Source organism: Syzygium oleosum, unplaced genomic scaffold (genome assembly GCF_021117445.2).
Source record: "Syzygium oleosum isolate NSW1041296 unplaced genomic scaffold, Sole_v2.1 Sole_v2.32, whole genome shotgun sequence".
Taxonomy (NCBI): Eukaryota; Viridiplantae; Streptophyta; class Magnoliopsida; order Myrtales; family Myrtaceae; genus Syzygium; species Syzygium oleosum.
The window spans coordinates 1,261,487-1,277,543 of NW_026607516.1; the positions used below are offsets into that span (position 1 = coordinate 1,261,487).

General features: G+C 40.3%; 1 protein-coding gene across 2 annotated transcripts; it reads right to left on the reverse strand.

The window, feature by feature from the left end:
- Positions 1 to 1,123: 1,123 nt before the first annotated feature.
- On the reverse strand, positions 1,124 to 16,057 carry LOC115685418 (uncharacterized). Of its 2 annotated transcripts, XM_030610495.2 has the most exons (23): positions 15,843 to 16,057; positions 13,694 to 14,859; positions 13,320 to 13,435; positions 12,327 to 12,535; positions 11,671 to 11,790; positions 10,392 to 10,520; positions 10,180 to 10,305; positions 9,268 to 9,323; positions 9,075 to 9,174; positions 8,706 to 8,823; positions 8,335 to 8,544; positions 7,215 to 7,548; positions 6,212 to 6,305; positions 5,697 to 5,805; positions 5,332 to 5,600; positions 5,096 to 5,220; positions 4,578 to 4,812; positions 3,865 to 4,053; positions 3,493 to 3,776; positions 2,490 to 2,700; positions 2,162 to 2,401; positions 1,654 to 1,739; positions 1,124 to 1,456 (listed from the first exon to the last, which is right to left on the reverse strand). In XM_030610495.2, exons 2-23 carry the CDS (start codon positions 14,515 to 14,517, stop codon positions 1,300 to 1,302), a joined length of 4,341 nt encoding a protein of 1,446 aa, XP_030466355.1. In that variant the 5' UTR covers positions 14,518 to 14,859; positions 15,843 to 16,057; the 3' UTR covers positions 1,124 to 1,299. The 2 variants fall into 2 exon arrangements, with proteins under 2 accessions (XP_030466355.1, XP_056160598.1); XM_056304623.1 differs by lacking the exon at positions 10,392 to 10,520.

Sequence of the window (16,057 nt, forward strand, 5' to 3'; positions counted from 1 at the left end):
CTGGATATGGGTTTTATGCAATTTATAGGCCCAAAAGTTGTATCAAAGTACCCCTTGCGTCCGGAGGCCAACACAACACAAACCAGTTTTTTCGTCCGGAGGCCCTGCCCAACCTGTTTTGGGACGGGCTCAGTTACAAATTTGCCGCCGAACAGCCCTTTAAAAAACTTAAGCCCGAGTAGCCTGAGCATTTAGCCCGCTTGGCCCATATTGACAACTTGCAAAACTATATGTTAGACCCGAGTCGCACGTTAATTATCATGGGGCCCGAATAGCCTGCCTTCTAGCCCATTTAACCCCCATTAACAATCTTCGTTAACTATAATCAGCCCCAATAGCCCGTTCAGAAAATATAGGCCCGAATTGCCCGACAATCAGTCTGCCTCAAATATAGCAGGCCCGAATAGCCCGAATAGCAATCTGTTCAGTCCCAAATAGCCCGAAACCAGCTAACCTAAACTATATCGGGCCCGAGTAGCCCGCAAGTCAACCTAAACTATATCCAGCCCAGACAACCCGATTGTCAATCTGTTCAGGCCTGAGTATCCTCGACAAGCAATGTCCCTAAACCATACGAGGCCCGAATAGCCCGAAACTAGCCAGCCTATGAACTGTATCAGGCTCGAATAGCCTAAAACTAGTCAGCCTAAACCATATCCAGCCCGAAAAGCCCGTTCAAAACCATGGGCCCAATGAGTCCGCCATTTAGCCCGAATAGACAGTCTAAACAAGAAAATTTTCGGCCAGAATATGGCCGATCCAATCATTGGGCCTCAGTGCAGCATGCATAGATTCAATTCAGCCTGAATAGCCCGTTCGGTGGGTCAGATTAGCCCCACTAGATGAAAGCCAGCGAGAGTAGTCCTGCTTTCCACCCAGCCCTATTCGCCCGCTATCTGGCCAGTCCAAGCATGTCCGACAGTTCTGTTTGGTGTTTCTTTTTCCCTTCCTCCCTTTTCACAGCTTTAAGAAAACTTGCGGGCCTCAGTTGGGCCGGGCCTAGCCCTATCCGGCCCATCCATCGTTCATGTCAAAACTTTCTTGACCATGGAGGGGCCCTGTCAGGCCCGCGTGCCACCAGCCACCAGCCATGGTAGCAAACATTTATCAACCTACTTCCGACTAGAAAAATCCTACAAATAACTCCTACTCAAGAGTGTATTGAATATATATATATATATATACACATCTGAACACAATACTCCTAAAAGGACTAACAATGCATTTACACATGAAACAGGAAACCGCCTCTACCAAGTGAGAAAGCAAGCTGTTGGCGCCAAGCTCGTAGCTCCTTTGTCACAAAGACTCGTGGACCCAAAATGCATCCGGATCTGGACAGAACAGAGTGAAGTCCTGGACCTCAAGATTCGCTATGTGCCAGTCAATAAAGCGAGCTTGTACACACTTTAACAGGAGGAGGACTGTCGGCAAAAGCCACCACTCGTCGTCGTCCCTGTCGAAAAACATAGGTTCCATTTTCTATTAGGGCATTCGGCTTACGAAAGGAAACCCCTAAAGAGTAGGGAGAACTCATAAGTCGATTGGTTGATGCAGTTCATGATTCGGCAGATAAGTAATAGGGCTATTTTAGTGGTCTAGCAGATTTATTCTCTCCCTATGGCAAGGCTATTTCTATTCATACTGCCTCACCTTTTACTGTTCCAAGCACGGGCTATGTAAGTTAGCTGGAAAAAGGAAGAGCCATAGGCAATGACGCCACAAATGAAGGCCACGATCTGAGAGAAGCAGAAAAGAAAAGCAGCAAATTGCATCAGAAGTTCGCTTCATCACTGTACATAAGAGCAATTTAACGAAATTTATCTGGTGTGCGAAAGGACATCATGGTGTCAAATAACATGAGCATGATATTATCTACAGTTTGGAAACTAGTTATCCACCTCAAGAAGTTGCGTAGCAGCATTTCATTAAAAATCATTCCATGTCCACTAAGAGTATTGTGGTGTTTCTAACCGTACGTATAACTCACTAACTAGTTGAACTAGCCATGCCATCCGGGCATGCGACAGCTAGAAGTTGAGTACCTGCTAATGCCCAATGACTTGATCAATCATGCGGATTGCACATACATTTCACCATGAACTTCTCCCATGGATGTGCACTTTATCAATGAATGCATGGCTAGGAAAGCATCACTTACGATATTGAAGAGTGATGTAGAGTTCCATAGAGCATAGACGCGAGTGAGTGAAGCTCTTCTAGGTTCTTTGCTGAACAAGGCATTTAAGCCGGCTGGGAAAGGAGAGAGCAGAGACAAAGGGAGAATGAGTAGTACTGCTAGAAATGCCCCTACGGAGATCCAATAGAACTGAAGCAACGTAAGGAGAGTGACAGATAGATCTGCCAAAAGCATGATGGTGATCAAATACTGCAAAGTGCCCTGAAAAACAGAATAAGATTAACATAAGAACAAATTGAACTAGAACGATCAGGTATCACAGTGGCATAAATCATCCATATCAATGCACCTGTCGATCAACTGGTCTTGTGTTTCGCAGTAAGAGACACATAGGAAAGGCATAGTCCCTCTTAAAATCCAAAGATTTCAGGGTTACGCAGTTGATAATACCACCATTGATTCTGCCAGTAATTCTTCTATTACGAATTAACGCTTGACCACCATAAGTCTGACTTGGTTGCAGTTGCTTCATGCTTTGTCCAGCAGATGCAGCATTCGTACTGTATGTATATAGAGAACCATTTGGTTAGTTAGTGTTGAAACTGCCATACGAATTAATTCCTATGGAAACTAATGAAGTACTGTAGTCTAGAGCGTGCAGTTAATCCGGCTAAATGTGGCTACTGAAAGGAAAATAAGAACAACCCTTATAGGCATGACATTCATAAATATTTAATCCCGTGGCAGAATAGCTGACAGCATAAGCAACATAAACCCTAGTCAAAGGTTTGAGATAGCCAATGGAATTAATTCCATTTGCAATCCTTTCACCACTGAGTTTAAAACAATGGTGATTTCTAGGGTCGTTTCAGCACAAGAACAATGAAGATCGACTGTTAAGATTTAGACATGCTAATAACCTCCGCAGATATAAAGCTGTTTAAGTTGCTATCCTTTTCCTTCATACATCCTAATCCTTCCCCTATCTAGGGAGGCATACGAGCAAAATGAAAGTTGAAGCAAAACTTTGGGACATGATCTCCTCTTGCAATTATGCTATGAATGGGAAAAAATCACATCAAGAGACTACAAGTTAACAGTGCGTAAATCCTCCTTCAGCTTTCTAAGGCAAGAGAAGGCCAAGACCCTACTTAAGTTATAGTAATGAGAACACAGAGAAGACTTGCTGCTCATGCTTTAATTGAGTGAAAGAAACATATGATTTTTTTTTCTAAAGAAAGAAATATATAATTATTTAAATAAAAAAGAGATATCCCAACCAATGTTTACCATCTTCTTCCAGATGAAAATGTTCTCAAGTAAGAATGTTTCACATGAAATACTGCAGTTACCTTGAAGAGTCACTGTTCCTATCTAGAAAGTCACAGGAGTTCAAGCTATGAGAGGGGTAATCATTGACTGCTACCAATATACCCAGCTGATAGTAACCAGAAGCTGTTGCTTGAAACCATCCAAGCTCAATTTTAATGGCATGAAACTCAAGCTGAGGGTTTGAATGACTGCCAATCCAATCAACAAGGGGACATAATGAAGTACGTAATGATCCATGCCTCACTGTCCTCAACTGAGCATTCAGACCAGCCACCAAGCGATTCCAAACAGATGCTGGGACATGCTATTTGTAAAGTAGCATAAGTTAGCAAATTGAAGGAATATTTGAAAAGTGAAAAGCGCTCTAAAAGAATAAAAAAGAGATCATGAACCTGGCCAAGAAGATTGGTCAAGAGAAGGTCACTGTGAAGACTGTAAGGTGACATATAGCTTCCATCCCCACCAAAAAGTACACACATTGGGAATCTCTTCTCTATGATTGACACGATATCCAAGCGCTTCTCATCACCACCAAGAAAAAAATCGATATATGCAACCATGAGGTCTGGTGTTGCCCCAACCTGCAACAATTCCCACTTAAACTGAGACAAAACATACACTACGTGGGACTGTATCCCAACAAATCATTTAATGGTCATAATAGACTATAATTGACAAGAGCACATAGCAGTACTATCTATGCAAGAATCACAAAACATGTTGCTGATCCGCATAGCAGATATTCAGGATATGCAAACTGCATAAATTACAAGCTATGTGTATAGACACACATGCACACCTGCATGGGGATACTCAAAATTGCATATAACCAGTTGAGAAAGAAGGGACTGAAAACTATCGGAGTATGTAGAATTTGTGATGAACTGCTTGAACACTTTGTAGAAAGAAAAGAAAAAATTAAAAGCTACATGCTATTCTTCAAATGGAATGTGTGGATCTCATTCCACACCATGCAGAAAAAGTCAAGCGGTAAGAAATGTGTATTGATGAGTGAGCATCTATGATGACCATAACTCAGTTAACACAATGAGTAATGACTTATAAGTTCAACTATCATGTAAAAATAACAAATATAGAGATGGACCTTCATCCCCTTATAGAGAGCTCGCGACCTACAAGAGCGAAGACATGAATGATCATATTCAGATTTGACATATTCTTGAAGGCGGTGGATTTTTTTCCTCCTCCGCCACTCTTTCCAGGACCATGCACAAGGATAGGCAAGAACTGCCAGTATGCTGTGCACTGAGCCTTCCCACCAATCATATGCAGCAACTGAATTAACCTCATCAATAAATCTGTTGAAAGCATCTTCATACCTACCAAACAATGATATCAGTAAACCCAAAATCATCACTCAGGAGCATGTGAGCCTCTGTAACAATTAAATGTCAGTGATGATATCCTTTCCACATTCAATGGCTAGATCGACCAAATTATCTTGGCAGATGGAAACTATTAGCAATAAAGCTACTTCAATGCATTTACAAGGTAAAAAATTCCAAGTGAAGAAATGAAGTTTGCATTAGATATATATAATCTCATTGTTGCTGCCAATCTTTTTATAATGAGCTCCGTTCTCAAATAAGTATATCTGCTTACACAATGTCAATAACAGAGTCTGGGGGGGAGTAGGGAAGGTGCCACGGTTCCCTGAAGGTATTGGGACCCATGAAGTACATTCTGTGTACATGGCTTTGTGTTTCTTCAGCCCTTGTTCCACGGACCTAAAATCAAAATTAGATATGATTTACCAGGTATGATATGTTTAAGTTTGAACTTGCCATAACTGCAAGAAGAGAAGGTCAAAGCAAGAAAAAATTTGAGAAAAAACATGCCTCTGACAGGGAAAGAAGATAGGGAGAATGATGACGACTCGGGTGCTCATTTGCATTTTCCTTATAACAACTACAGCCCGGTCCAACTACTTTAATCCTCAAAGCACTTAATAATAGAGCAAGAAGCACCAATAAGAATGATAACAGAAGTGCAAAAGGCCATGGCCCTCCAAATGTATAGAGCAGCTCCTCCAGAGGTGTATAACATTTTGGCATTCTATATTTGCCAGATACGCATTCATAGGGACAAAGTGGGTGAATAGCTCCTCCTGCAGCAAGCATGAACTCTCATAGTATGCAAGAACCAAAGAAAAGAAGGGCAAGGAATGAAAGCAGAGTTAAGCTAAAAAAGCTGAAAGATTTACCGCGTACATATATGAAATTTGCTCGGTAGGGAAGGCGGTCAAGTGAGCAAGGCATGCAAAGACTTGCATCAGAGCCTTCAACGTCTTTGTAAGTACCAATTGGGCATTCCTATCAGGTAGCAGCATTATTACTTCAATTACTTGTGGGAACATCAAATTTCTATTATTAAAACTTATGCAAGTGATTCAATATAACTCACCACTTTGGAACAATCAAAATCTTATAATTCATTTAGCTCTCTAAGGACCATGGAAGATATATTTGTTATTGGAATTATAAAACGAAGACATATATTTTTATAAGAGCTTGAGTGCATGAAATGTTAGCTATAACATGTCATGCTTCCATGAGTTGAATAAGCCTAAGTAATATTTAAAGAGGATTGCCAAAAAATTGGAGAGAAATAGGAAAATCGTACAAGATACTTCTCAAGCTCAGGTGTCCAGGAAAAAAAAGGGCACCAGAGAAAAACGGATATCAACAGCAACAAGAGCAAGCTGGAGAACTTTATTACCTCACAGAATGTACCATAAAGGCCTGCAGGACATTTTTTCCCAGTAACTGTACCTTTCTCTCCATCAGAACCACCATTGGCACCAGCACCTCCACTGTTGAACATGAGGTTATAAGCATTTTCCACTACGAACACAGATTCAGACAAATTCTAAGCTTATACAAAGAGATTTGCAATATAACCATAGCATTTCCTTTACATCCTCACAACATGAAGGAAATCTCTCACATGATGGGTATGCTACGGTTCGACTTTCTCCCCAAAGCCTTATGCCGGTGAAATAGAGAACAGTCTAGACGTAGCTGCTTTACTAGGATATACATCACCTGCTGGACAGTAGAGTGGATAGGGGGAATCCAGTACCCCAACATCATGGCTCCATGGAAATGGAAATGGAAACTATAATCTATAGGCTGGTCATCCATGAAAACCTAAGCTGGGCACAAGTTCTCTAAAGAGTACAAAAGGCACAAGCAAAGAGCCCACCACCCCCACCAATAGGAGAAAAATAAAGACATCACATACAAGTTCTATGTTGAACAAATCTCCAGGAAACCCATGAGCATACAAAAGCTAATGGGGATTCAGAACTCCACTATATCGTTTCCAATAAAATACACCAGATCTCTGCAAGCAGGGCATCGCATCTACACGTTTTTCATTTCTTTGCCAAACCAATCTCTAAATGATGTGTATAATGCATGTTGTGAAATTTCATGGATAAACAAAAGTAGCAGAGGAAAGTAGAAGATTAGAATCACCGATAATTAATAACACCCTACAGACAATAGAACCGACTTTAAGAGACATCAATTCCTGACGCATCATTCCCTGCAAAAACTTTTCTCTTCTCTAACTGCGCTTTCACTTTATGGGAAATTACTGGCAAAAAAAATTATTTGGAAATAAAAACTGACAGCAAAAAACATCTAAGTCCGCACAGACACTAACCCACTTCAAATATCATTACCATTTGTAGTGGAAACGTAATTGTTGGTCATACCTACTGTTAATGGAGCCTTTTATTGTTGCAACTGGAACATACTCCATACCAATACCAATCTCAGACCAGTGAAAATGGACTCTACCACCTCCCCCGCCGCCACCTCCAAATGTGCCACCTTTTCCACCAAGAACTGACAAAGATGAATTCTCTCCAAGTACAACCTCTTGAAGGAAAAGAAGTATTGTCCCCCCAGAACCTCCACCAAGTCCACCAATCAGAGAACTACTACTGTTCCTTATAAATGTACCAAAAGTTCCAGAATTCTGACCATCAGCTCTCAAAGATCCACAAACTTCAAGTCTAAGAAGTGGCCATTGCTTTGATCCCATGACTATAGAAATAAGAAAACATCGGCACCAAAAAGAAAAATGTGAGTTCACACAAACTAGTGATAACACACTAACATTCTACTATTACAAACATGCAGCTCTAAAGTATGAATGACCTGTGACCTCCCACAAGTGTGGTTATTAACCAAAGATCACTTCTGGTACTCAATTTATCACTTCATTCAATTGGTGATGAAACTTTAATTTGTTTTGATTAGGTCAATCAGCTTCATATTTTTTTTTTTTTTTGACTGGGAATCAGCTTCATATTTCACTCAGTCAATTTTGTAAGATTTTCACGAGAAATGCTCAACTATCAAAAAACAATGGTTAAGCACACTGTCTTACCTTAAAATTTTCTGCAGGCACATCGGTCAATCATATCAGCCTTACGCGGGCTTTCAAGTGAAATTAGGACTCCGTCAGTCAATGAATGAGTCCTTGATGGTTAACTAACATAGCCACAGTGTAGCAAGTTAACTGGCTAACATGAGCTGATGTTCAACCGATGTGTCACCCTAATATCTCCGGACTAACTGATGGGCCACTGTTTCCCAATTTTTTATCGCTTTTAACATGCCATTTACTATCAGAGCAGTAGAAGTATCCAATTGAGATAAAAAAAATAAAATGAAGGCAGTGACCTAATTTAAACAATATGAAATGCATTGACCAAAGATAAATTAAAGGATGAGTTTAGAAATCAAAAATGCAATTTACCCTGTTATTTATTACAGAGAAGGGACCACTAGCAGCAATGATAGCATGAACGAATGAAGAAAAATTACCAATTATTCCTCCTCCAACCGTCTGTCCATATGTCTGGTTAGGACCCTCCGTTCCACTTCCCAGTTCGCATGGAAGATCTGCATTACCATAATCTATACCACCACTGCACACCATCCCGTTAAAATATCCAGTGCCACCTTTTCCCCCATGCCCTGCACCACTACTGGCCCCACTAGAAAAGTTCCCCTTTCCAACACCGCCATTGCAACCTGGAGAACTCTTCCATAATATATTACTAAGGTGAACATGTAGTGTACTTTAGTTTTAGAAAAGAGATTCACTTCTTCGACCAGAATAGTAAACGGAGAAATGAATTAGGGAAACGACAAAGCAAATGGGAGCTGCTAATGCCAGGTAGAGTATCCATTACCTAACTCTGATGCAGTAATCATGCCATCAGTATCAACAATGACTGTCCTTGCTCTGTGAAAGTGAACTATGCTTCCCTTGATGAGACCATTCACGAGGACATCCTCAACACGACAGATCTGCCAAGGTGAATAGGGTTTTAGCCTTTGGGCTACACTACCTCATCCGCGCAACAATAGTATATTGCAGAATGAAGTGCCGAAAGTTAATGCACACTGAATAAGTAGAGAAACTAAGCCAATGGGGAGACGGATGGAATTCGTACAAATAGCATGTTTCATAAAAGGATTTTCCAAATCAAGCTTTTTCTTTAATATGTTCACACATGCATGTATTTTGGTGTCAAAGACTTGGTTGAACATATACTTACTTGGAGAGAAAAGGATAGCGTGTAATTAACATGGCAATCATCAGGTGGGGTAATGAGATCTATTGGGCAGGTCTGACTCCCACAAAGAGAGTCTGTTACCCTATAAGGTAAAGAAGTAGTTAAAATAAAATTCATCGCAATGTAAGAAAAAGGCCATCAGAACTCCGGGAAAAAATCGACGTATTATACTCACACTCTCCGAGTCGCGTCATTATCCAAAGGAGCCTGAAGTACTGCTCCAGGCCCAACCTGTAAATATAGAACAATTATAGCAAAGAAAAGTTTGGAAGATATATAGACAGGTAGGCATCCCACTAACTGTAAGAATCATATAGGAATGATGGTGACATGGTAAGGATAGCATATTGTATGTTCTGATGTAGCAGCTGAAGCTTAAATTGTGTCATTTTTTAGAACCATGTTACAGGACCAAAACAAGTAAAGCACTATGATACTCCTTTCCTTAAAGATACAAGTTGCAGTTCTTCAATTTGGAATGCAACAATTCTAATCAATATATCAAAATGCACAAATTCTCACACGTAAGACATGTGGGTATCACGAAGGGAAGAAAAATGAGCTGATGTTGTTCATGACAACAAAAACGTACTATATTATAAGTCAGCAATGACCTTTAACGCTAAAAAAACCTTAATGCACTTGCAAGAGCATAGAGTACTTTGGCATGAGTGCATGGGATAGCCTTATTAGTATGGCCTAGCCTTATTACATAATTCTTATTATATGCATTAAGCTTATCGATATAAATATTTTCTCTGCACTTATAGAAAATTGGGTAAGTATAGCAACCGGTTAACCATGTTGTTTACAATACTTTCCCCACCACCACCCTGGCTATGCGAGGGCACACTCCCAATGCACACGGGCAGATATGCTTGCACACTTTCAACTGTACATGTTATTTTTTTTATTCAGGTGAATTGACGCAATTTTGGAGAGACAATTGGATAAAAGCCCCAAACATTAATATCTAACACTAAGTCAACAGTAAATGAAGGAGATTTTTGCACACAATATCAAACGAAAAGATTAAAGGAAAAGTACTGGCACAGAAATGGCATAAACTACATTACCAATGTCTTACAGTTATGTTATAAAAGAGAGACAGGGAAAGTCGCTGGCCTTTGATTGCATCACCATGACCTATTAACTGCAGTAATCCCTGACCATACACGGCCAAGTTTGTGTTCGAACCAATAATGGAGTTATGCTGCAGGACAACAAATGCAATCATGCATCTGAAAAATAATATGCATTTTGGAGTATCATGCACAAAATTACCATAAGAAGTCATACACTTAAAACTGCCAGATTCCTGACTTCAAGGACGGAGGTGGTGACAACAGTATTCCCACCTCCATCAATTTGAATTTCTGAGTTCCACATAAGTAACATCTTGACAGCAACCCTAAGTGCACCATAAACCTTCATTGAAAGAAAGGGGTTCTATTATACAGACAAGGCAAATAGTAAGTAACTACAACAGTAAGATCAAAAGAGCAACCGAGGAACCCTATAATCAGAAAAATACGCCTTCAGGAAATCATAAGTTGTCTTAGTGGTTCTTATTCAGCAAGCAAGAATATTAGCCAAATATTCACTCCCTTACTGCATGCTTGCCGCTCTAACTCGTTTACAAACATCATTCAGAACATCCATGTCAATGTTTTCAATCTTTATTGGATCTCCTGTAAAGCTTCTATTTTATTTGTCATCAGCTGAAACACTAAATGCTTTCTAGTAGCATCGAATGTAACATAATTTTCTGGTTTTTCTTGCCTCAACTTCTTAGCACAAATCTGTACTCCGCTACTTCAGAACCTATGAGGGAGCTTCAATAGGTCTTTCCAACTTTCAGTCAACATAGAGTCATTCAACGTTTTAAGGCATGTGTATCTCTCCAGAAAGTTGGTACTATAGAAGGATACTTGTTAACATTATGAATAATCACGTAATAACTTGCCAATTATGAACTTTCCTGCAGAGGCTACGCATTGGAAGACATAAGCAGTGAGAACCTTGAAATGCTCTACTAATGTTTAACTTCATCGGATTCTTCAATTTAATTTTTCTGCATTTCTGGGTCTTTTGGGAGTAGAGACATAATTTTAACGTATCTGCATCTATGAAAGCTCTGCATTTCTTATGTGTCTTAAATGAAAGCTATACATTATGGAGGTAATTGTCCACTACCCTATATAGACAAAGCAATTCACCCCATTCACAAAAAATTTTCTGTAGCCATAAATGTAAGGCCATAAAGAATACCTAAAGTAAGAACATGGAGATGTTCCTACATAAGAAGTTGGAAATTAATTCGGTATCCGTGAACACACATTAGGAGTGACGCTAGAGAAATAGTGACTATAATGCCCATTTGAGACTATGGTTTTCATATTCATGAAGACTTCCACGACATGATCTTGCGAAAAAACAATAGAATCTGTATGATGACCTCAGTATGAAATGCTTGTGCAACTCTTTCGTCTTCTATTTTTGTTTTTGATGATTCCTCCTTTTGCTTGCAAGCATGATTGACAAAAGGCGAATTAGCATAAACTTGCAAATGATGTACCTTAATGACAGAATCGCTCATTAAAAGCTCTTCAGCTACAAGCTCAAATTCTGAGACTGGAAATTTGGCCAATCCAAAAGCAATGCTGCTTCCTCGGTACACACTGAATTGGCCTCTAACCTTAAGAGACAATAATTTAACAAGAAGGTAAGAGACTCGTTTAAGATTTTGCATGTAAAGTAGATAGCAGATGTAGAAATGTAAAGGAGAAACTTAATAAATTTATGCTAAACAAAGGATAAATGCTAGGAAAAATTTTACAAAATAATAAATTTAAACATACTGGTCAAGCAATTTCATCAATATGTGGAAGTGTCTTATTCAGTCATTACATCCACATACTATGGCCTATATCTTCCCTAGACTCCACCATGATCCAACGACAGCAGGAGAGAAATCCTCACCCCAGGGCCAAGTGTCAAGTGGTCGTAACAGATTCAAAATGAATTCTTCAAAGAACAATATCAATTAATATACTTCCAAACTTGTCCCCCACTGCTATGACTATCATACATTATCCTAATAGCAAATAGACTTTTTTAGGTACTTTGAAGGTGCTTTACAAGCACTTTACAATTTAAATTACGCATCCAGAGGAAAAAAAAAGATTAACTAAATAAAAGCAAAAATCCACAACTCGGACACTTTTAAGTTACCTGAACTCTAGTCCAAACAAGTGGAACCAGCACTTTTGCACCGTTCTCCACAATCACGTGAGACCATATGGGACTTGTAGAAAAATCAAGCAAAGGAGTCTCTGTTTCTGTGGTAACATAGTCATTGCCAACGCGTAAACTGAGAAAATATGCATCAAAGTATGTCCCGGCTCCTCCAGCATTCTGCGGACAGCCAATACTTGATCCACCTTCCACAAAAAAGGATTAAGAAATGTTTGACACGTCCCAGAAATGCTCTTGAAGAAATTATTGAAAATAAATGAAGAGCTCTTTTTTCTGGTCAATGTACATGCAAAGAAGTATCTGAAACTAAAAAAAAAAAATTGCACAAAAGAAATGAAAGATGACCTAGTTAGGTTCGTTATAGAATCTCAAAACACCCCCTATATTTCCAAAAATCACCTCAAGTACATAGACAGGGCACAGTCATTTCATGCTAGTTAGCTCCTCCAACCTCCCCTACCTCTATCCAAACCCGTACCCTCTCCTTTCTCTGTCTATGTCTATAGATATAACCGCCAAGGATAACAAAAAATTATTTGTAGACACAGAACAAACCGAAGATAGACACACTGTCACACTTTGCCTTGATCTGTTGCACGAATAGGCTCATTGAAAAGTTTCAATAGTAATTAATATTACTCGTTATTTAATGAACAATGGTTAGCGGTCCTTCAAGAACTCAATGCTTACAACTCCTAACAAGATGATACATATCCTGATTGAGGTTCACATCTAAGTAATGCAAACAGCTTATCCAGAGGATTTCAAACCAGTGACAACTTTAGGTATAGCCCAGATGAAAAATGTGTATACATTCTTCAGTACATTCATACAAAACTTGTCAATGGTTGCAGTTATATGCTTACTTTGGATTTCTATATGAGTTTAGACATTTCTGGAAGGAAGAAACATTAGGACATAATTAACCAATTCTGCTACTAAAAATACAGAATCCTGATGAGCACAGACCATGCACAGTAACTATCACATCTTCCTGTACGCTGTAGCAATCTAGTGAAATTCTTCCTCCACCACCTCCGCCCCATCCTCTCCCTCCAGCTGCACTAATGGTACCATATCCCTTCCTGGATATTTGCAAGAGCACATAAAAGTAAGGGGAAAGCTGCCCAAAAAGCATGGATTCCATGAAGAACGAGCACCAGGCAAGAAAGAATCTGGAAATAACTTCTTTTTCACCAAAAGTAAGGGCAAACAAATTAAGATTGTTGACAGAAAAAAAGAGGCAAGCTACACGATTGTATGTGTGCACATGTGCAGACTTGAACTAGTGGGCATTTTGCAGAAAATTTTTAAGACTAGTGCGCGCAGGATTGTGAACTTACAGCTTCACGGCATAAATATGAACACTTCCACCAGATCCTCCTCCCCCACTTAACCCTCCATCCCCACCTTCTGCCATCACGGATCCATTTAAATATAGTGTATCCTTCACCAAAAGCTTAACACGTCCACCCCCATTCCCTCCAAATTTTTTCTTGTCGGATATTCCACCGCCCTCGCTCCCATAACTCCAAGGCTCAGACAAAGTGGACCAAGCATAAACATCACCACCCCAATTACTTTTATTATTACTCGTTATACAGGAAGCACCTCGACCCCCATGTCCTCCACCGGCCCCATCATAATCGACTGGTGTACCACTAGTTTGAGGAGGTGGTGGTCCACCTAAAGAAGAAGTGTTCATCAAAGCCTTATCCTCCACAGTCATATTTGCTGCTGAGAAAACAACGGAACCTGCGATTATAGCTGCATGATGACCTACTTTAACATTGCCGGACACATTGAAAGTAATCGTGCAGCCTTCAACTGGACAAGCAATTGAGACACGAGGGAGTATCTCAATATTTCCTGTACCGTATATGTATATATCAGAACTCAGATACAAATTTGAGCTCAGCAAACATGTTGTATTAAATGATCCTACACCTTCCAGATCTTCACAGGATACTGAATCATTCAAAGGAAAAAATGTCAATGGCCCTGAGTCGGTAAAGCCGGTGACCCAGGGACGGTAGCCTATAACTGACCCAGGGTGGTGCAAATAACCTGACCTATCATCTGCTCTTCCATAAAGCTTCAAACCTCGAGATGGCGGAAATATATAGATATAACCCCAAAAAAACCACCAGATAATAAAGCAACGCATGAGTAGGATTGCACCACAGGGGTCAAGGTTATGGAAGCCGTTCTATCAGCAGAGCATACTACTCATGAGTGCATACTGATCTGTAAATTTCATATCAAGGTTGAGAGGTAGCTTTTGTTAAAAAGCGTCAACTGTTTGCACCGTCCTTGTTGATATTAAACCCCCAAAGTACTGGAGTGGGAGATCATCAGGTAATATAGTCAGTCCCTTAGCCAAGGACTTGTTAAGATGTCGCCCAAGTTCTTCCTACCACAACGTCATCTTTACTTCAAACTAATTGTCTTTCATGCAATCTCAGGTGCTACCCTTTCAGCCAGGTCCACGGTACCCCATGATTTGAACCTGCCATCAAAACACCACTTGGTGACCAATTATTACTAGTAAAAAGTAAGAGCTGAAAATTATATGGTGGAAGTAAAATTTCAAAGATATCGAGTGGCGACAAAGTAAAGACTTATGAGGAATTTACAGACTGGCATACACCAACGGCAGTTCCACTCAAAGAGATCTATGAGAATGACGGGTGAATTTGCGGTTAAATGACAGATGAAAATCCTGTTTAATCATCCACTCAGATTATTCCATTCCCTGACTATGGTGAGAATAGCATCGGCTTTGGCTTTATCGATTGTCAAATGAACAGCGACCAAAATAAGCATTATCAAAGTCCAGAAAAGTCACAGGAAAGTCAATTTCATTTTACTGAGTGACCTGTGTTAGAGCATGTATAGTAGATCTCTGAAAAGCTTTTTGTCATAGAATATATAAGCTGTAAATGATGAATGCATTTATCACAGGAACTGATTCTCAAATATGGATACCAGAACTTAGCAAACTAATGACACTCTTAAGTAGCACGTTGCACTCCTTCAAGACTCTCTAAAAGTTGGCACGACAGACAGGTTTTCACGTAGAGCTGTTAAACTCTTAACATTTTATGCAGGAATCATAAAACCAGACCAGAATTTTCTATTTTCAAAATCACACGGGTTCGAAACTTATCCCACTGCCCGAAGTCTGACTATAAACCTCAAATCAAATGCAGCCGGCATCGAACACGCAACCAGATACTGTTGTTCTAAGAAACACTTGCTATGAACACTTCCTCTCGTCCACACGGCCAAGCCGACGCACCGACAGACCGGCGCAGAGCAAAATCCACAGCCGAACGATTCCAGGGGGAGCCTTATCGGGACTCGTCATGCTCGGATCAACCGATTTCTAAGCACCGCCGGCCGGCACAACCTCGGCCGATTCCGACACGGAACACAGAAAACGCCAAAAACACAAAACAAACACGTCAGGCTTGGATCATCGATTTCGACCTTCTCAAGCGCGACCTCGCCTTCAGCTTCCTCCGCTCAAGAACCAGTAAAGGACGGCGGCGGCGGCGGCGCCTCGTCACCTCCGATCTCTCCCCTACCCTTCAAGCTTCGCTCAGTTCCGTTTCCTCAGCTGCATTCCGATCGGGAACCGACGCTGCTATTCCCAACCATCGACAAGCACGTACACATACACAGACAGAGAAGAGAAGAGAAGA